General features: G+C 42.7%; 1 protein-coding gene across 6 annotated transcripts in view; it reads right to left on the bottom strand.

The window, feature by feature from the left end:
* ANO6 (anoctamin 6) overlaps positions 1 to 22,205 on the bottom strand; it is a 182,486-nt gene that overhangs the window by 42,916 nt on the left and 117,365 nt on the right. For 4 of the 6 annotated variants that reach the window (XR_012156788.1, XR_012156787.1, XM_073327998.1 and 1 more), the window contains exons 18-19: positions 20,448 to 20,650; positions 19,917 to 20,022 (exon numbers count right to left, since the gene is read on the bottom strand). Coding sequence is in view for 4 of the 6 variants with exons in the window: in XM_073327998.1 (XP_073184099.1) it covers positions 19,917 to 20,022; positions 20,448 to 20,650 (309 nt within the window). In the remaining 2 variants the exon portion in view is untranslated. Of the gene's footprint in view, positions 1 to 9,114; positions 11,524 to 19,916; positions 20,023 to 20,447; positions 20,651 to 22,205 lie in introns of those variants that run through there. The other 2 variants (XM_073327996.1, XM_073327995.1) reach the window with 1 other exon arrangement.

The following is a 22,205-nucleotide window of genomic DNA, read 5'->3' on the forward strand; positions in this document are numbered from 1 at the left end:
TCACAGATTCCACCAGAAGGCTGTCAAAATGGCAACTTCCTGTTTGACTCTCACTTATTCCTTTTAAAACTACATTTAAGGCCCAGTTCTGCAAATTTGTAGCCCTGATGTAATTTTCCCATTCCTTTAAGTTGTGCACATGAATTATAGGTTTTGTCTACACCGAAAGTCTAATTTGGATTAAGATAGGGTGAATAGTTAAAGCACTCATATCCACACATGGAGTTATTTGGGAAGAGCTATTGCACTTTAAATTCACACCCTACTTTAATCTGAATTAATTTCCACGTGTAGACAAGTATTTGCAGCAGTGAAGGATCAGCAGCTAGAGTCTTAAAGATGGAGTAGGACTTGGTCAGCAGGTTAATCAAGTAAAACACACATATGGGAATGAAGCTATCTAAAACTTTCATTTATTAATTCAGTAAAAAGACCCATGGGAAATGGGACACATTGGGCATACTAACTGTGGGAGGAGACGGATTTCCCAGGTGGAAGAGGTAAAGATTTGCTCTGTCTCAGTGGCCAGAGACTCTCCCTCTTCCCTCCACTGCAAAAGGTGCTGTCTAACTGCTTCCAGCCCACAGACCCCCAAAGAATTAGCAAATCCCTGTACCATCCACTTGGGGATTAGTACATTTCCTACCGGTTGACTGCTGGGCTATAGATATTTGTCACTAACTTTCACTAGTGCTGCACAGGGGATGAACAGAAAAAAGCCCCCACAATGTTACAGTGGCATATTTGTAGATGACTCAGCGTGATTCAGTTCAGTCTGGGCAGGGCAGGGCCAAACAGTCAAGCTGGTTTACAAAATGACTGGCTGAATGAGAGAGGTGTGTCTGCAACAAGAGACAGCGGTGAGGTAGGGCTAACCTGGATTGTGTACAGTGGAGGTAATACACTAGCTGGCTGTATGGCTGTGGATATAAACAGAGATTGTTTATTGACTCATGGTCGTTAGCCAAGAAGCAGGGAAATGACAGAGGAGGCTGATTAGTAAATGGATACTGTCAATAAAAACAACTTGTATTAAACAATTGTTATTAGTGGTGTAATTATTAAAATGGAACAGTTGCTGAATTTATTTTCTACCACTTACGCTGGTAGTTTGGATTTCATGCAGCTTGGACAATGGGAACAGATACCTCAATCTAAATGCATTTAATTAACATTTTCCATTAATATTGTGTTTTATAACATGCACACCCCCTCCCTGTGCGAATCCCTGCATGCCTTTCTTCACCATTTCAGGATCAAGCTGCTTCTTCTCATCTTCAAGGCCCCCCTTAACTTGACCCCTTCCAACTGGTCTGCTCGTTTCTTTTATTAATAGCCCCCTTACTCAAACACTCTGCCAACTATGCTAGTTTTGACTACCAATTGATCAGCTTCTTGCAGAACTGTCTCCATATCTTCCATGATGCCCCTGACACACCCTCACTGAACTTGAGCCGGGCCTACAAGCATCCCAACTCCCTCCCAATGACTCAATGTTACCTGAGTCAGGTAATCGACTTAAGAACACACTTTTATTTCAGTGAAGCTGTGCCCTTCAAGTCCCACCTCTGCTATAATGCTTAAAAGAAATCAGCCAATTAATAACGCTTATTTACGAGAATAGCAGCATTTTATTTATAATTTAAATTAAGCAAATGTGTTTATTTTGGTATCCTTTCCCCCTTAACTGACAATAGTTTTTTGGGATTATAAGCTCTTTGGTGAAGGGACAGGACTTATCACACTAGGTACCACAATAAAAATAATAATCTACAAAAACTAAATTTTGAGCCTAAATTACCTACCCAGCTTCCCACGGTACTGACTGGAGAGACACTCATAGCACGAATGTGATCCACACTGATCACAATTTGATTATGTTTGGAATTTGGGTTATATTTTAGAAATAGAGGACTGGGGATAAAAGATGTATTCAGAGTTGTTGTAGCCATGTTGGTCCCAGAATATTAGAGACACAAGATGCGTGAGGTAATATCTTTTATTGGAACAACTGAAACAGTAATCTTGAGACTGGGCAATTCAGAGAGCAGGTCGTAGTGATTAAACTAAGATGGGGGGGGGGATTAATGAGGGACCCTTGATGAATATGCCTATGATGATAAATGATGATGAATGCCTATGAAGATAAATGGTTTTGCAGTACCTGCATGCACCAAGGGGCTCAGAGTGATGGAGGCAAGTCAAAGCAGTAACATCTTTATACTAAAGTTGTGAGTTCTGCAAAGGGGAAAACTGTCCTTGGGAAAAGGGCCTTGCCCAGTGGGGGTGCTACTATAAAACAAATTTTAATAAATTGAAAAACCACCCATGGCTGAATATAGTTTCTCAAAGGGCTGGGGAAAAAGTAGAGTTAAACATACAGTCTGAAGGAAGAATTCAAATCTCCAGCATGTTGCCAGACACTGGTGACTTGCACCTGGGTCTTGATAGCTGGGTGACTTGCAAGGAGTTGGCTGGGAATGACGGGGAGAGGGGGGCATCACAGCAAAATTCCAGCAGTGTGCCCCACTGTTTGGTGTGTTCAGCTAGCTCTTCACCAGATGTGAGTGGCAAGTCATGAACCACAACAGTGTGCAGTGCTGGTGCGGGGAGGATGGAGCTTGGACAAGAAGGCTGAAGCACCAAACCCTCACCCAACAGCACCCACTGCTTCTATCAGCATGCCACCCCTCACCCAGGAGCACCTCCCCCATTACTAACACATCCAGCAGCACCCATGCAAGTGTCTTTTCCCACCCAGTAGCACCCATCACAACTCCTCCCCATCCAACAATCCCTACCAACACCAAGCCAGTCAGATTTTTTCTGCGACTACATGTCTTGTAAGGCTCCTAATTTTGGGTGCTATCTCTTGGTCTTCCAAGTGGTTGGCTGGGCCTCCCATTGGGACAGGGTGCCCTCAATTGTCCCCAAAACTCTGCACTTTCACAGGGGTGACCATCTGCTCACTAGCCCTGCCTCCTCCCACAAAGCCACAGCCTGGATAGGCTTGGTGCTGCAGGCTTCAGCGGGATGGAGGCAAAACCCTTCACCAACAGCCTGGGAAGGGAGCAAGATTCTGGCTTCCAAACACATAACTGAGATGAGGAGCCTTCCTAGCTCCACCCACAATGCAGGAGAAAAAGTACTGCTGCCCCAGGGGACGCTGGAGAGTCGGATGAGTGCAGAGACACTCAAGGTAGACAGGGGGCACCAGGGAGAGGAAGGGAACACAAAAGGGGAGGGCTTGTCAAATTCAAGGAGGAGCCAGGAAGAGGGGGAAGGATGGGGGAGAGGATCGATTTGAGGGCATGGAGGTGGGCAAAGTGATTAATTTAATTGTGGTTAAATCTATAGCAATAAATCCATGTATAGCCATCAAATATGCAAATTAGGATGAAGTTGCATAAACTCTCCATATTCCCAGCCCTACATCCTTAACAGGCACCCAGTGACTCACCTGGGTGATTTTTGGCTGGCAAAATGTGTGGATTTTGGGGGTTTTTTGGCCCTCTAATAGCTGGCCAACTGAGGCTAATGCAGAGTGATCACTTTAGATAAGCTATTACCAACAAGAGAGTGTTTTTTTGGGGGGGCAGGGTGTTGGGGGGGGGGAGAAAACCTGGATTTGTGCTGGAATTGGCCCACCTTGATTATCATACACATTGTAAGGAGAGTGATCACTTTACATAAGTTATTACCAGCAGGAGAGTGGGGTGGGGGGAGAGAAAACCTTTTGTAGTGATAATCACCCATTTTTTCATGGTTTGTGTGTATAAAAATGTCTTCTGTACTTTCCACAGTATGCATCCGATGAAGTGAGCTGTAGCTCTCGAAAGCTTATGCTCAAATAAATTGGTTAGTCTCTAAGGTGCCACAAGTACTCCTTTTCTTTTTGCAAATACAGACTAACACGGCTGTTACTCTGAAACCTGTAACTACAGAGACCTACACAAAATTCTTCTGGAACTGGAGGGAGCATCCTCTGCCATGAAGCAGCTGTGAGTTCTGTTCCCTGAGTGCCATGGCTCTGATTTAGCTGATGACCAGGGTGTATGTGTGTGACCCTGTATTGTTAGTGACTAAAACTACTGAATGGGGAAAATATAACAAGTCAGGTCGACTAAAAGCAAGAGTGGTGAGTTAATAAGTACAGTAATGGGTGTTGCTGAGAGCCTCAATCAATTCTTTGCTTCATTGTTGACTTGCAAAACGGAGTTGTATTTCAGAGATTAGTGTTGTTTTTTAGGGGCTAATCATATCAAAGCACACAATCAACAAATTAGAAAAATAAAAGGTGCCAGTTCTCATGCTGTTTCAGCTTGCAAATAAAATCCAATTTACAGAGCAGGCTCAGGAAGAATTCAATACTGTGCTATTACTTGGCTGTTGAGAAATGTTTCTTTCTTACTAGAGAAATATCCCCCAAATAAATTAAAGTTCACACAGGTTGTGTTGCTGCTGTTATACCAAGTCATGTCCTAATCACTGGGTACATGTACAGTGCCCGAGCATAATGGGGCCCTCAGTGTTCTAACTTTGTATGTCCATATGCGGAATGAATTTTGTTATGTGCACCAATATGGAGGTTATGTGGGGGCTGGGGCGAAGGGTTTGGTGCAGGGGGTGAGAGCTCTGGCTTGGGGTGCAGGCTCTGGGGTGAGGAAGGGGCCGATGGGTTCGGAGTGTGGGAGGAAGCTCAGGGTTGGGTGCAGGGGGTGAGGGCTCCAGCTAGGGGTGAAGAGTCTCTGGGGTGGGGCCAGGGATGAGGGGTTCAGGGTGCAAGAGGGGGCTCAGGGCTGTAGCAGAGGATGGGGTGAGGGCTCTGGGGTGGGGCCAGGGATGAGGGGTTTCGGGTGCAGGCTGCCCCGGGGCTGTGGTGGGGAGAGGGGACTCCCCGCAGCCCTCTCTCGCCGCAGCAGGTCGGGGCCGGGGGAGAGGTGTCTCTCCCTGGCTGTGGCAGCTCCGGCTGGGCTGAGGGAGGGTCTCCTCTCCCCTGGCCACGGCAAGTCCAGGGCAGGTCCACACAGGGGCCAGTGGGGTGGGGTGCCTCTCCCCACCGTGGCAGGTCTGGACTGGGGCTGGTGGGGAGCGGCGCCCTGTCCCCCCCATGGCGGGTCCATGCTGGGGGAGAGGCATCTCTCCCTGCTGCAGCCCTAAGCCCCTGTGCAGGGCTGTCCTTACCCATACGCAAAGTACACAGCTGAGTAGGGCACCAGGAAACTTGGGGCACCAAATTTCCTGGTGCCCTGCGCAGCTGCGTGCTGCTCCAGCCCCTGCCCCACTTCTTCCCCAGGACTCCCACCCTTGCTCTGCCCCAGCCCCGCCCCGCCCCCACTCCACTCCTCCCCAAAGCCCCCGCCCAGCCCTGCCTCTTCCTGCCCCTGAGGAGTGCAGCAGGGTTGGGCCTGCACTCACCAGCGGCAGGAAGTGCAGGGACCCAGCCCCTAACGTGCCACCGGTGAATGCTGGGAGGTGGTTCCCCCCTGTTCCCCCAAGCCAGCCCCCGTCCCCCCGCGGAGGCCTGGGGCCAGCCTCCCCCACCCCACGGAGGCCTGCCCCCCCATGGGGGGGTGGGGGTGGGCTGAGTAGGGTCCCAGAATAGCTAGTGATTGCCCTGCCCCTATACCGGGCTTAATAGGCAGCTGCGTGGCTGCGAAGCTTACAGGGAACTTAGGCCCTGATCCTTGAGTGGGCTGTGTAGGTCTACGTAATACAAATAAATATTTGCTCTAAAGCCACCAAGCATGCTTTCTTTCCTGAGAGGAATTACAGTAGCCCCCCAGCCCCCTTTTACCAGACATGAAATGACAGAGCATTAAGCAAATTCCAGATCTGGTGTAAATTGGTGTAATGCCCATGGCAATCTCTAGGCCAAATTCTCCTGTGAGGTATATAGTGGAGTAAGCTACTCAGCTGGAGTTTGTTAGAAAATGGGTGCAACTGGTAAAACAGTTTAATTGTGCCAATCTGGTATGCAGTGGATATGCAAAATAAGAGTAATTCTCTTGAACAATGGCAAAAAGGGAAGGAGGTAGCAGGTAAACTACTAACAGTCAAAGCAACTAACAAGGGCTGCAAAATAACTTATTCTTGCTGATGCATATGAGCTGCACAAAGCGTGAGCCCTAGGCTCGACTGCCTTGTCTGCAACAGAATTTAAGCACATTAACACATTAGCTAACATTTAAAAATAGGTCCATTTTCCTAGCATAGACAAGGCCTAATATGATGCTACATCCTCTATACCCATAGCTTGTAAAATGCACTCAGCATTAGCTGAGGTTATGGCAGTGCAATTTTGTCATCGCAGCACCTGGCCTTGTGAGAGCAACAGTGTAGATGGGTTTCAGAGTAACAGCCGTGTTAGTCTGTATTCGCAAAAAGAAAAGGAGTACTTGTGGCACCTTAGAGACTAACCAATTTATTTGAGCAAGAGCTTTCGTGAGCTACAGCTCACTTCATCGGATGCATACCGTGGAAACTGCAGCAGACATTATATACACACAGAGATCATGAAACAATACCTCCTCCCACCCACTGTCCTGCTGGTAATAGCTTATCTAAAGTGATCATCAAGTTGGGCCATTTCCAGCACAAATCCAGGTTTTCTCACCCTCCGCCCCCCCCCCCCCCCGCCAAACTCACTCTCCTGCTGGTAATAGCCCATCCAAAGTGACAACTCTCTTCACAATGTGTATGATAATCAAGGTGGGCCATTTCCTGCACAAATCCAGGTTCTCTCACCCCCTCACCCCCCTCCAAAACCACACACACAAACTCACTCTCCTGCTGGTAATAGCTTATCCAAAGTGACCACTCTCCCTACAATAAAAAGAAAAGGAGGACTTGTGGCACCTTAGAGACTAACCAATTTATTAGAGCATAAGCTTTCGTGAGCTACAGCTCACTTCCTCAGATGCATATCGTGGAAACTGCAGCAGGCTTTATATATACACAGAGAATATGAAACAATACCTATTCCCACCCCACTGTCCTGCTGGTAATAGCTTATCTAAAGTGATTTCCAGCACAAATCCAGGTTTTCTCACCCTCCACCCCCCCGCACAAATTCACTCTCCTGCTGGTGATAGCCCATCCAAAGTGACAACTCTTTACACAATGTGCATGACAATCAAGCTGGGCTATTTCCTGCACAAATCCAGGTTCTCACATCCCCCCCACCCCCATACACACACAAACTCACTCTCCTGCTGGTAATAGCTAGCCTGCTGCAGTTTCCACGATATGCATCTGAGGAAGTGAGCTGTAGCTCACGAAAGCTTATGCTCTAATAAATTGGTTAGTCTCTAAGGTGCCACAAGTCCTCCTTTTCTTTTTGCGAATACAGACTAACACGGCTGTTACTCTGAAATCTCCCTACAATGTGCATGATAATCAAGGTGGGCCATTTCCAGCACAAATCCAGGTTTTCTCACCCCCCCACCGCCATACACACACAAACTCACTTTCCTGCTGGTAATAGCTCATCCAAAGTGACCACTCTCCCTACAATGTGCATGGTAATCAAGGTGAGCCATTTCCAGCACAAAACCAGGCTCTCTCACATCCCACACCTCCCCCGCTTTTTTTTTTTCCCCCGGGGACACACACACACACACAAACTCACTCTCCTGCTGGCAATAGCTCATCCAAACTGACCACTCTCCAAGTTTAAATCCAAGTTTAACCAGAACGTCGGGGGGAGGGGGGGAAGGAAAAAACAAGGGGAAATAGGCTACCTTGCATAATGACTTAGCCACTCCCAGTCTCTATTTAAGCCTAAATTAATAGTATCCAATTTGCAAATGAATTCCAATTCAGCAGTTTCTCGCTGGAGTCTGGATTTGAAGTTTTTTTGTTTTAAGATAGCGACCTTCATGTCTGTAATTGCGTGACCAGAGAGATTGAAGTGTTCTCCGACTGGTTTATGAATGTTATAATTCTTGACATCTGATTTGTGTCCATTTATTCTTTTACGTAGAGACTGTCCAGTTTGACCAATGTAAATGGCAGAGGGGCATTGCTGGCACATGATGGCATATATCACATTGGTGGATGTGCAGGTGAACGAGCCTCTGATAGTGTGGCTGATGTTATGTTATGTTAGATGGGGTACTGCCATTTTTATGACTAGGTTGTCAGTCTGCTCAGTATAGGGCTAGACACCATGGTGGCAAAAACAGCTAAACTAGTGCTCTAGTGTTACAACCGCCATGGAGCTACACTGGTGTTTAAAAGCAGCTGTGTGGAAAACATAAAAAAGGCAAGTGCAGACAAAGTTTGTGTCTGAAATGGCCAGAGAATCTTTTATCCGACAAGCCTATCCATTCTCCTAGGCCTTTGAAGAGGTTATTGTTGGGCTACAGAGGCGTAAGAGAGTTAAGTGGCTTGAGGTCTGAATGGATGATAGGGAGAGGAAGAGTTCATGAGTACAGTAAGATCCGTAGATTGTTTCTAATTGTATGTACATGCCTAAGTCAAATAAATACCCCACTCCCATCCATAGGGGGCTATGGGAGTAACAAACAGTAATTCATGCTGATTGTGCAGTCCCAGATAAAGGATAAACCTGGATTAGCAAGAGCCCCAGGAAGGGACCCAAAGGCTGAATTATCTGGAAGTAGGGTGCCCGTTATAGACCTGATCCTGCTGGAATAAACTGAATCCCAGATCATTAAAGAGCTTAAATTGTTTTGAAAAAAAAAATAAGACAAAAAGAAAAAAGCTTAAATCATGAGTCTTTATGAGAGCATAATGATTTTACCCTCCATATCACAGCTCTGCTGTGGAAAAGGAGGAATTCCATCATCCAGAAAATTTAGAAAAGAAGCTGATAGTTCTCAATAGCAGTGGCACAACTTAATGGCAAGAACTTGAAAATGGGCAGTAATACGGAAAATAGACAATGATAATATTTTTATAATTTAACCATGGTACTTGGTGGCTGCTCTGTTGTTCTGCTTCTGAAAAAGAACAGCACAAATGAAGACACTGAATGCATTTTAAAATAAATTTTATTAAAATGATAAATATAAAGAAATATCTTAATGTTCAGAAATTAATAGCAAATGTTCTTAGCAAAAAATACAAAATATGTATTTTTATGCATCAAATCATATCAACTTCTGAAGAACCTTACAAATATTGGTATTGTTATGTAGTTTATAAAGTTGCTCAAATAGCCTATTAGAGAGACAAGGTGGGTGGATAATATCTTTTACTGAACCAACTTCTGTTGGTGAGAGAGAAAAGCTTTTGAGCTTACACAGAGCTCTTTGCAGGTCTGACTTCACTGAATTTATACCAAAGATGATTTTGGCCCACAGCGGATGATGATGTCACAGTTTGTGATCTGCAGCATCAAAAGCGAAAAAGCTATTTATATTTTCAAGCAGATTCTAATTTTCCCTTTAAAAGGCTAGTGAAATATTCTCCGAGTAACCTAGTTTCTAAAGGAGTTACAAATACTGTTGTTTTTTTCCTCCTGATTGTTTCATTCTTATGCTTCAAAAGTTCTGAGAGGCCTAGTAATCCCATCTTTAGCAGGCAGAGATAAAGTCTATGTAAACTGAACAGAATGTTAAGTATTTTTTTATTTAAGATAATCTTTAAGGCACCATACTTATCACTATGTGTAATTCTGAATTTTGCGCATAATGTTATTCTGAAGGAGGAATAATTGCCAGATGTGGATTAAGGCTACTATGTTCAAGAGAATAATGCTAGATGACAGCAAAAGGAAGAGATAGTACATGCCCTTGGGTATACAGGGATGAGGTCCAGTGGATTGAATAGGTCACTGAGGACCAGGAGCTCCTGCATGTTAATCCCAGCTCTGCCACGGATCACTGTGTGACCATAGAAGAGGCACTTAACTGCTCTGTGCCTCAGTTTCCCCATCTATAAAATGGGTGATAAGTGTTGTGAGGTTATTTACATAGGCCAAATCACAGTCCCATCTCAGGCTGGTCTCTCCTCCATTCCCTCTGGATTTTGACCTTTTTCATTAGGTAAATATTTCCCCACCACCACTGTACTGTAAAAGAGTCTTTAAGGTTAACATGGATTTTTTTTGCATGATGATCATTGATGCGTGTGGTACTGGGAGTGGCTCAGGCTAGCTGCCCAACCTCCTGGGTAGCCTGAGCTACTGTGGCCACACTGCTCTTTTCAGTCTGCTAACCTGAGCAGAGCTAGCATGTGTCTGTTTACCCATGCTGGAAATCACACCTCCTGGCTACTGTGTTGACACATGCTATTTTGTGATGGATTGAATTGCGGTCCAACAGTAGGTCCAACCCTGCATTCCTCGCACACTGAAAACTACCACTGAAGCGAATGGAGTTTTGGTTGTGAAAGAAATACAAAAGTGAGCCCTCTGTGCATACTGATCTAATGTGTGACAAGAATTTAAATTCTCACTCCTGTTACAGGTAAGAAGCCTCCGAGAGCATACAGGTTCTACACAGAATGGGCAAAATGAACTATTTAATGTACATCAACTGGGTAAAGACACATGCCCTGATTCTCCTTTCACTCATACTGCTGTAAGAAGGCGGGGAATCACCACTTACCTTACGCAGGTATCAGTGAGAGGAGAATCAGGCTTACAGTGCTTCCTCTCATTGTGATTCAGGTCCATTCTTACCACGTTGATTGAAATATCTTGTTATCTGTATAATCCCCACTGCGCATTTCTTAGCTTGTATGGCACATAGTACGCTTATCATGGCAACAGCAATGGCTGAACATCCTAATGTTTAGTTCTTGTCATCTTTTCGTCTTCTGTCTCTTTCTGAGTTTGTCTTTTCCTCTGAGCTTAATTATATAGCTAGTGATTGAATTATCCAGTGACAGCCGCTTCAAGTGATCACAACTCATTCAATGGCAGCTGTGTTGTTTTTAATACAAATGATTTGGTTTCTGAGGGTTTGCGCAAATTGAACAGCAGATGAAATAACCAATTGCTGAATGAAGTGGAAGGTGCTGTGCTGCATTTCAGAATGAATCTGCCCCTTCTTATGAGACAGTCTAAAGAAAACTGTGTGACTTCTCTTTTCTGTCCGGCTACAACTATTAAAGACTTCATTTTACTTTTTCCAGTGCCCTACTGGGTCTCATGGTTTTGTATTTTCCAATCCTTGCCTTTATAGCCAATGATGTACAATGATGTTCCAGACATAGGCAAGAGTTACAAGAAACTATTTGCTAAAGGGAGTTAATCCCCAACTTTTGATTAGACATCAGTAATATTTTGATTAGCCATTAGTAACCAGTACTAAGCCAGTTAAGTACTGTCTGTGTGTAAAATTCTTAGTCATATTTAGTTCGGAAAGTGCCGTCTGCTTCTTTCCAGATTCTGTCAGCTATTTTCCCCATTTTTTTTTTCACAACTTTGAGATGATTCTCATGCAGGAGTGTCTGTGTTAAGTATTTCTCTCGTTTGATCTTGCTCTTCGTCTTTTGTGATACATCCGGAATTACGTACGAAACAATAAACTTCACACAGTATATGACATGCTAGGGAAGATGTAAATCAAGAATGTCAGTCACGCAGAACAGGCTATTATTATTACTAATTAGAAGCTGAAAGCCCATGCTGTCGCACAGGTGTAATTCACAATGTCATGCATGGTAAAAAAAAAAAAAAAAAAAAGCCAAAAATGACTGAGAACTTAAAAACTGGATGGTAACTGACCACAAATCCCATTGATGATTGAACCTGGTGATATTTTGAACAAAAAGAGCTCTTAACCATGCTTGTAGCTGTGTCCACTGCTGCACACTGACGCAACAGATATTCTAGGCTTCAGAGTGATGTTTGAGGTGATTGTGTGTACTGGTTGTGTGGGTGCTTGTGTTGATTTGTGTATGAGTTTTGTTCTGGGAGAGTTGTGTGGATCTGTGCGGGAAGCAAGTGAGGGGCATGTGCTGTAGTGAGGGGCTGTGTACATTTGGGGTTATTGTGTATGCTGGTTGTGTTGCTGTGTGGGTTGTTGATTTGTGTCTAGAGGGAGTGTGCTGGGAGAGTGGTGTTGATTTGTGTGGGTGGTGAATAAGCGTGTGTGCTGTGATGTGAGAATTGGGTCAAGTAATCCACCATCTGTGCAGTCTCCCTCATGCAACCAATGAAATTGTTGCATACAATTAGGAGCAGAATAAGGGTGGCGGATGGTTGAGTTATCTCTACTATCACAATGGTCGAGGCCTCTTGGCATGGCATAGATACATGCCTTACTGTGTTGTACACTGCACAGTTATAATTCGTAAAGTCAAATTGGCTGAGAACTTAAAAGCTGGATGGTAACAGACCACAAAACCAGTGGTGATTCACTCTGATAACATTCTGAACATAGGTTTCAGAGGAACAGCCGTGTTAGTCTGTATTCGCAAAAAGAAAAGGAGTACTTGTGGCACCTTAGAGACTAACCAATTTATTTGAGCATGAGCTTTCGTGAGCTACAGCTCACTTCATCAGATGTGATGAAGTGAGCTGTAGCTCACGAAAGCTCATGCTCAAATAAATTGGTTAGTCTCTAAGGTGCCACAAGTACTCCTTTTCTTTTTGCATTCTGAACATAAAGAGCCCCCAAAGCACGCTTATAGCTGCTTCCGTCGCTTCATGATGATTGTACAGACATAATAAGCTACAGAGTGACTTTTTTGCAATCTTATTATATAGATGAAATGTTACATTAAGGTACATTTGTGTTTTATACCACAGTAGCTAAATGTCCCAACGAATACAGAAGTCTATAAGGAGCAATATCCTGGGACAGTGACTTCTCCTGTAGCCTTGGGAAACTTGTTACCTGATGACTTCCTTTCTGGGACTGACCTCTCCCCCCTTTTCCTCCCCATCTGACACATCTGGCTTGAGTCTCTCTCTTCCTGTAACTATTGGAGCTAGTGCCAACTTGTCCAGATGACTCCAGGACTTGGGTACATCTCCTCTGACCTCTTACCTGGACACTGACCCAACAACCATTGAAGTCAGTAGGAATCTTTCTATTGACTTCAGTGGGCCTTGAATCAGGCCCTTGAATTTTATACAGAAACATTTAACTAGTGTGCTCCTCCCACAATCCTACACTGCTTCATAACTCCCCAGATGCCTCCACAAAAGCCTCCACCTTTTCCCAGATGACTTCCACCATGCAGTACTTCCAAAGCTGTATGGAAACACAAATTTCTTACTAGTAGATTAAATAGAAATTTTGTAACAACACTGCTTTATTCCACTCTATATATGGATCCTGAGAAGGCCACCCAATAGACTTAGCTGGGGGATACTAGGAGGCGGGTCCATCCCAGAAAGGAAATTGTCATGTAATATGTTTTCCATTCTGGATCCTGCCCTGTTCCTGAGACATTTGGGATGTGATGGGCACAGGGCTGTCCCTAGCCATAGGCAGAATAGGCAGCCGCCTAGGGCACCACTCTGCTGGAAGTCCAGACAGATGGGAAGCAGTGGAGCATGTAAGAGCAGGGATGCTGGGTCCTAGAGAGAGCCAAATGCAGCACAGTCTGAGGGAGGGGATTGGCTGCTGGGGTCTCTGGGAAGGGGGCGGTATGGGTGGGGGAAGAAACTCACCTGTGAGTGTGACTCTCTCCCCTGGCATGAGGTGAGGCAGGCTTGGCGGCTGCAGTATCCTTTTTTGCCCCCCCCATAACGCCCATTCTTCTCTCCCCCCCTCCATGGAGCACCCCTCTCCCCCCCTCCTCCGGCAGGGCTGGGTGAGGGGAAGGGGCGGGCAGGGGGCTGACTGGCTGCGAAAGTGACAGTAACTCACTTCCTCGGCAGCCAGCCAGGATTGGAAGGGTCACACGCAGCTGGCTGGGACAGATAGCATGAGTGAAAAATCAGGATGGGGGTTGGGGTAGGGTGACCAGATGTCCCACTTTTATAGGGACAGTCCCAATTTTGGGGTCTTTTTCTTATATAGGCTCCTATTAGCCCCCTCCCCCTGTCCTGATTTTTCACACTTGCTGTCTGATCACCCTAGGTGGGGGGAATTTGTGCCTATATAAGACAAAGCCCCAACTGTTGGGACTGGCCCTATAAAATCAGGACATCTGGTTACCCTAGCTGGGAAGTCTGTCTCTCCCCGGGGCTGGCAGCTGCGCAGGGCAAGATGAGCTGCTGTGGCTCTGTGGGTGCACCATCACTGAGATCAGATGCTGTGTTAACTTCACCGTGGTCCATTGGGCTGGCAGTGGTGCCCATTGGCGTGTGATTGGACCTGAGGATTTGCTGCTGCTGTTGCTACTCTGCCCCCCAAGAGGTGGATCTTGGGGTACTGCAGTTTTCCACCTATCTCCTCCTCTACTGCAGCTGTTGGACCAGCAGGCTGGGGAGTGAGTGAGCCAAGCATGAAAGCAGTACTGTGTTGCCATTTTAGATTGTCATTTAACAACTTTGTTTGCCAAAAATGCTTGCTAACAATCCTGAATCCAATTTCAATATTTTAAATCAATATCTTAGCCAAAACCAGAAAATTAAGTTATTGACAATTATTTGTGACAAGTTTGGTTTGGGGCAGGGCGTGGGCCAGTTTTCATCAGAGAAACAAAAAATGTTGACTGGCTTTCCTATAGCCCTGTTACTGCTAAATAGAGCCCTCCAACAACTGCAATATGCTCCTCTCCTTACTGGTGTATAGAGTGACCATATGTTGTACTAAGATTCTCTTGCTTTTTTTCCCAGTGAGTCAGTATAGCTTTTGCCAGCCCAGAGGTTGGGCAGCCAATGTCTGATGTGTTCACAATGTTTTGTCCAACTTTCATAAAGTAAATACATGGTTAATATGAGTTAAAAAGGCCAGGGACACTTCCTTGTGAAGAATCTGTGCAGCAGATCATGATAGAGCTGTGAAAATGTCAGTTTTTGATGGAACTTTAGAGGCAGTGATTTATCATGTATTTCTGGCAGCGCCCAAAATGTGCTACTATTGCTAACGTCTTTCCAAACAAAAACAAGGCACAATAGGACTTCTGTAACATTTCTGTGCTGCCTTGATCAAGATGAGATGATTCTGTGCTGACTTTATTTTGGTCACTCTGTGCTTTACCTGGGAGTAAAACTAGGGTTATATTTTGCCACTGTTTGGAAACCCAGCCTATTAAACTGGATAATGCCATTGATCTGTTTACAGTATAAGGTGGATATAGAGTTGTAACTAACATTAAGACTGATGCCCACTCTCAATTTAAAACTAAAAAGTGGCTTTGTAAAAATGACATGGGTTTCCAACTCTACTGTGTCTCAGTCAGGGTGGAGTGCTTTGTGAGGTGTCTTCACACGAGCTCAAGGTCACACACTCACAACTATCCTATATTAGTTATTTTAAATAATATTTCTGATAATCTGATAATTTAAACAGTTATTTCTTTAAAAAACACCCTTGTAAGTTATGTCATATTGAAAACAACTTTCCGGGTCACAAAAAAGAAAACGGAAAGATGAAATAGGATTAGCTGTACAAGCATGGAAGGATTCTATACTTAAGTTTGTATGTCATGAAAACAACAAAGTTGATGAAGATCATCAAGTAAGTGCCGAACAAAATATTTGTGTAGACGAAGCTCAAGAAACGCAACCACACACAGAACAATCATTTGAAACAGATGCAGACACAAAACAAGAAATTACAACAGTTGAAACTGTACTAGCATGGGATATAGATGACACTGGCATATGGCCACAATCTTTAAACAAAGAATTTTGTGCCATTATACTTGAGAAAGGCCCTGGGAGAATAAAAGGTCTTGAATATCCTAAAGACATTAGAGGTAGGAAATTCACAGAAAACAACTACTACAAAAGACTTTCTAATGGTGAAATTGTCAACAGATAGTAGCTTGTGTACTCTAAATGTAAGGATGCTGTATTTTGTTTCCCATGCAAGCTTTTCAATAGCTGCAATTTTAAGATAGCAACCATGGGTATTAATGATTGGAAAAATCTTAGTCACATATTACCGCAACATGAAATGGCACAACACCACATTGAAAGTATGCACAAATGGTGTGAGCTGAGTGTAAGGTTAAAAAATCAGACAACTCTTGATGCCCAAAATCAAAGATTGCTGGAGTAAGAGAAGCAACATTGGCGTTGTGTTTTGAACGTCTATTATCTATTGTTGAATATCTATCAACAAACAATCTTGCTTTTAGAGGAAGCATTGAGAAATTATTCCTGCCCAAAAATGGCAATTTTTTGGGCCTCGTACAACTGCTGGGAAAATTTGACACAGTGATGAGTGAACATCTCCAAAGAGTAACTGAAAATGAAATACAGGACCACTATTTGGGACCAAGAATTCAAAATGAACTGATCATGCTAATGAGTGATAAAGTGAGAGACAAAATTGTTTCATTGGTTACTTTGGAAAAATATTTTGCTGTAATTGTAGATTGCACTCCGGACATAAGTCATCAAGAACAAATGTCGTTAGTAGTGAGATTTGTCAACATTAGTGATTCAGCACAGATTACAGTTAAGGAATCATTGATCACATTTTTAGACAAAGAGGACACTACAGGTTTTGGACTTCTTCAAGCTCTCCTACATGAACTAAAATGAATGGGATTGTCCGTAATGAACATTAGATAACAAGGCTATGATAATGGTGCCAATATGAGAGGATGCATTTCTGGCGTGCAAGCTAGATTGCTGGCAGAAAATCCACAAGCCTTTTTTGTTCTGTGTGCATGCCACAGCCTTAATTTGATTTTGTGTGATATAGCCAAGTCTTCTGTAGAAGCTATTTCTTTTTTTTGGTTTGCTGCAATGCATTTACGTGCTCTTTTCAGCTTCCGCTCAATGATGGCAAATATTCAAAGCACATGTCAATGGTATTACCTTTAAGCCTCTATCTGAGACACGCTGGGAAAGCAGAGTAGAAAGTGCAAAAACGTTGAGATATCAATCTGAGGAAGTTTATGAAGCACTGGTTGCTATTTCGGAAGAAGCCAGAGATCCAAAAGCTAAAAGTGAAGCACAGTCATTCGCCTCTGAAATATCCAGCTTCAAGTTTCTAACGTCTGTCGTAATCTGGTATGACATTCTTGTTAAAATCTCAAGTGTAAGCAAAATAATGCAGAGTCCAATGATGCAGCTTGATTCAACACTTACCTTACTAAACAACACACAAGACTTTTTAGTGAAATACAGAGAAAATGGATTCAAAGAAGCACAGGTTACAGCAAGAGAGCTGTACACAGAGTACACAGGCACTCGGTGTAGAACCAAAATTTCCATGTCCAAACGTGACACGAGTTTCAAGGAAAAAACGGCAAGCGGAATATGAAAGCGCAGATGAGCCGTAGACAATCCAGAAAAGAAATCTGAGGTTGAGATTTTTAATGTTGTGATGGATAAAGCAATATCAGCCGTTGATGAAAGGTTTAATACCTTGCGAGCACACCATGAACAGTTTGGATTTTTGTAAGACATAACTAAATTCAGCGAAATAGGAAAACAAGAGCAGCAAATGACAAAGTGCAAGAACCTAGAGAGCCTCCTGAAGCACGGTGATAGGTTTGATTTAAATGGACTTGAACTGTACGAAGAACTGAGTACATTGTCATTAGTGTTGCCACATGCAAAATCGGTGATGTACATTGTACAGTTTATTCATATCAGCAAACTTGTTGACATATATCCTAATGTGTACATTGCCACTCGTATTCTACTGACAATTTCTGTAACAGTAGCATCAGGAGAACGGAGTTTCTCAAAACTAAAAGCTCATTAAAAACTATCTTCGTTCTACAATGGAACGATTGACTGGTCTTGCTATTCTTGCAATCGAACAAGACATCACTTTGTCTTTGTCATACGATGACATTATTACTGATTTTGTAGCCAAAAAAGCCAGAAAGATCGCTTTTAATTAAAAACAAATCCTTGTTTCAGTACCTCTTCATAGAAATTTCCAATAAAATGTTGACAAATTAAAAAAATTATACTATTTGCATCATTCTGTCAATAAATCAGAATTTTTTCTATAGCGCTACTTCTTTAGTGCTAGTCCACCAGCATTACTGTGTTCTTAATTAAGTTAAACTGTTTTTAATAAAGTGCATGTGGCAAGTTTTCCAATACTGTAAGCTTATGTTTGTGTTGCTAAGAGCAAGTCAGGCATAGGGGCACCAGTTTCATAATCCTGCCTAGGGCACCATAAATCCTAAGGATGGCCCTGGATGGGCACTAAGGAAAATTAAAAGGGTGGGAGAGATAAGCAGAAAATAACATTAATTCTTCCCTAAACTTAATAATATCACACTATTTTGAAGCAACTGCTTGGAATACCTTCCTTTTGAAGGATGCCTCTGCAGAGGAATAAAGGCCAAACCTGTACTGTTTTACTGAAGTGTTGATGGATGACTAAGTGGTAGCTTTACAGATCTTCTTCCCTTTCTTCCCAGGATAGTACAATGGAGTTAAATGGACTCTGATCCCTTATTATTTAGTATTTGCATGGTGGCAGTACCTAGGAGTATCAACATGCAAGGCACGGTACATGCATAACAAAAGAACAGTCCCTTGCCTGTTTACAATATAAGTGTTTACAATATAAGTATATGATAAGTCAATGAGTGGATACAACAGACACGGAGCTGGTGTGCACAGAACAATGCAGGGGACAATTATGATTAGTGTAAGTAAGCAGTGGTCACTACACACCAGACACCTGGCAGTGGGCAAGTGTTTTGGCAGAGACACTGGTGAAAGGGCAGAAGGAGTGTGGCCAAATCCCAGAGCTGGAAGGACCAGTCTGCATTGCCTCCAATATTTGTACGAAGGGAGGCACAGCCCAACTCTCTTGCACTGTGGGAGAGGTCAGAGTCTAGAAGTCATTCTAGTCATTCGAGTCTCTGACTCAGAACCCCCATTTTAACAATTAAGATAATAATAATAATCCTTCCTTATCTGCTATATCAGACAGGGCATTATGTGGATTAATGTCTGTCTGTAAACTGCTTGGTAGATGAAACATACTCTATAAATTACTATTACTACTAATGTCTGCTCTGCCTATGCTTTTAGCTCCTTATCCACCAGATTTGCAGCTCGTGATTTTATTGCAAGTCTCATGATATTTAAGTCTTTCTTACTCACCGGACTCCAATAGCTGGGGATTTATGTTAGAATCTTTGCTTTTCCTCTTTTTTTTAAAAGACTAAGTTTCTAGCCCCCCATGATTACGAAGAAAAGCTTGGAAATGCAATACCTAAATGTTCAAAACCCACACGGAAAATAAAAGAACATACAAAGTTAGCTTCACACTTGAGAACCATGCAGCTTCTCTGTTGCTCCTTTCCCAGCTAGAATTACAGATGCCCATATCTACAGTATAATGCTAATAAAAGCAGCTCTTTTGCCCCCAGTACAGGTTTAGCTCTGGATTTGGGAATTTTGCTACACTTCATGTAATGGAGGATAATGTGGCTATATTGATTTTTACCCAACAGGGATCATTAAAAGACTAATATTTAACACTGATTATTTTTATGCAGGTAATTCTCTCTGTGTGTGGATGTATGCGTGCGTACTCACAAACACATACACAAGATGATCTAACAGCTATCTACATACATTTATTAGAGCAACGTTTTTTTCCAGATCTGATGTACAAAATTTCTCTGACAGTATTTTAAATTGCCAAACTAAGAAGTTGTTAAATACATAGGGTGAGATCTTCCACTAGTGTAAACTGGCATAGCTTCACTGATTTTAAATTAAGATATGCTGAGCTAAGGATCTGGCTCATAATATTCAACATTGTTCACAAAATAAAATGAATAACTTTGAGTGAAGAATATCATTAATTGCAAACTGAAGGGGTTTTTTTTGTTGAGGGGAAGCCTAAAATTATATTTAAAAAATCAAGACTTAATGTACTGACCTCCATGACAATGATGAAAGACAACTTGGCTGCAATCACATGCCAGTAATATATGTTGTGTTCATACTGATATTGGTGCCCAGGAGGGTATCGGAAATCACGATATCTAAAGACAGTTTAGAAAAGCAAGAAATAATTTCAGCAACCTCTGCAGTAATGCACTATGGCCAGGGGATGGAGCAAAATCTGTCACATTTAACAGAGCCTGGAGTCATAAGCTGTATACAACTAAAATGATGGGTAAATTTTACATCTACAGAATAAGTTGAACGTAATGAAATACATTTTTTCTCCACTATACCAAAAATATGTTAAATCACCTTTATATTATTTTGAATAATGTATTATTAATTATTGGGGAAAATACAATGAATCAAAGATTTAGAAAACTCCATGTTGTTTTACTTTACCTTCTGACTGTTCTTGAGGTTAGCTGAGTCTTAATATTACTAAAGAGATTTTTAGAAACAAAATTAGGATATTTTCTTATGTTTTCCTTTCCAACGACGAGAATAATTATTTGACACTTGCCTGCATGTTGTTTGGTTGCCAAACCAAGGAAGTGGAACTGGTTTGCTTTCATTTTTGAAGTCTGATATATTGAAGACAGAAAGCGTATTGTTGATATACCCCTTCATGGTGTAACTGATGTGATCCCCATAGGGAGGGACTGAAAAGGACCAGTAATAAACCAAACGAGGAATCATGTCAGATGTAAAAGCAATTATCATTGCCTGTATTTTAGAAGAGGAAGACAAAAAGGGAGCAGTATTTAACTGGCAGCCTTAATATATACATAGCTTTTCCATGCACTTTAGATTTCAACAAATATGCATTACTGCACTAAAAATCAGAGAGTTTGCACTTTTCTATTCAGTGGTTCTCTCTGCAAATATATGTGCAATCATTCAGTGGCATAAAACAATCTCTCTGGGATACGCATTCTCTATAGTTTCTAAATTACATCTTTTGTGCGTGACGCCTTAAAAAAGTTGTGCGGTTAATGTTTTTTTTCTTACGGCCACTCTCACCAAATTAAACATATACTACTGTATGTTCCTCTTCAGTCCACATTTCCTATCGAGACCTGCTCACCACATATTTTAAACAACCACTGCCTTATGCATTTCAAGTAAAATGACACACACAAAGAAGCCTACCATTACAAATAAATTAAATTTCACAAGGAACATTTTAAAGATAATTCAAACTTTAAAAGCTACAGATCATTCACGTATAACCTCCAAAACATTCCTTAGGGGTCATACCCAGCCCGAATTCACTTCTGCAGCTGCTGGCTTGGGGATTCCAGTTGTCAGCAGATGTGGAAACTGCTCCTGATGCCAAGACAGTATTTCCCCTCTTGCTAGCAGCTGCTTAATACCAGTTCACATATTACATGGCCTCTTATTGCCATCCTGTTCCAAAGAGTATCCATACCCCACTCAGAGTGAGTGCCATAAACTGTATGTGGGAATGAGGCCTGAGGTTTTTTGCGGGGTGGTTAAAACAGTGACTCATGAAGACCTCCTGTTCTGGAAGAGTCATAGAGTCCAAGGCCAGAAGGGACCATTGTGATCATCTAGTCTGACTTCCTGTATAACACAGGCCATCCAACGTCTTCAAAATAATTCCTAGAGCAGCTGTTTTAGAAAAACACCCAATCTTGATTTAAAAACTGTCAGTGATGGAGAATCCACCATGACTCTTGGTGAATTGTTCAATGGTTAATTACACTCACTGTCAAAAATTTACATTTTATTTCCAGTCTGAATTTGTCTAGCTTTAACTTCCAGCTATTGGATCATGTTATACTTTTCTCTGCCAGATTGAAGAGTCCATTATTAAATATGTGTTCCCAATGTGGAGATTTACAGATTGTGATCAAGTCACCCTTGACCTTTTCTTTGTTAAATAGATAGAGCTCCTTGAGTCTAATCATTTTAATGGCTCCTCTCTGAACCCTCTCCAATTTATCAACATCCTTCTTGTGTTGTGGACACTAAAACAGGACACAGTATTCCAGCAGCAGTCACACCAGTGCCGAACACAGAGATAAAATAATCTCTCTCCTCCTACTTGAGATTCCCCTGTTTATGCATTCCCGGATTGCATGAGCTCTTTTGGCCACAGCATCACATTGGGAGCTCACGTTCAGCTGATTATCCATCACGACCCCCAAGTCATTAGATAGGTTCATCCTGGCTAATCAGATGTTCTTCTTGGTTGCCCGATATTCAAAGGGCTGCACTATGAAGTGGGACCTCCTTTGTTAAAAACTGCAATTGA

This window comes from Lepidochelys kempii, chromosome 1 (assembly GCF_965140265.1).
Source record: "Lepidochelys kempii isolate rLepKem1 chromosome 1, rLepKem1.hap2, whole genome shotgun sequence".
NCBI lineage: Eukaryota > Metazoa > Chordata > Testudines > Cheloniidae > Lepidochelys > Lepidochelys kempii.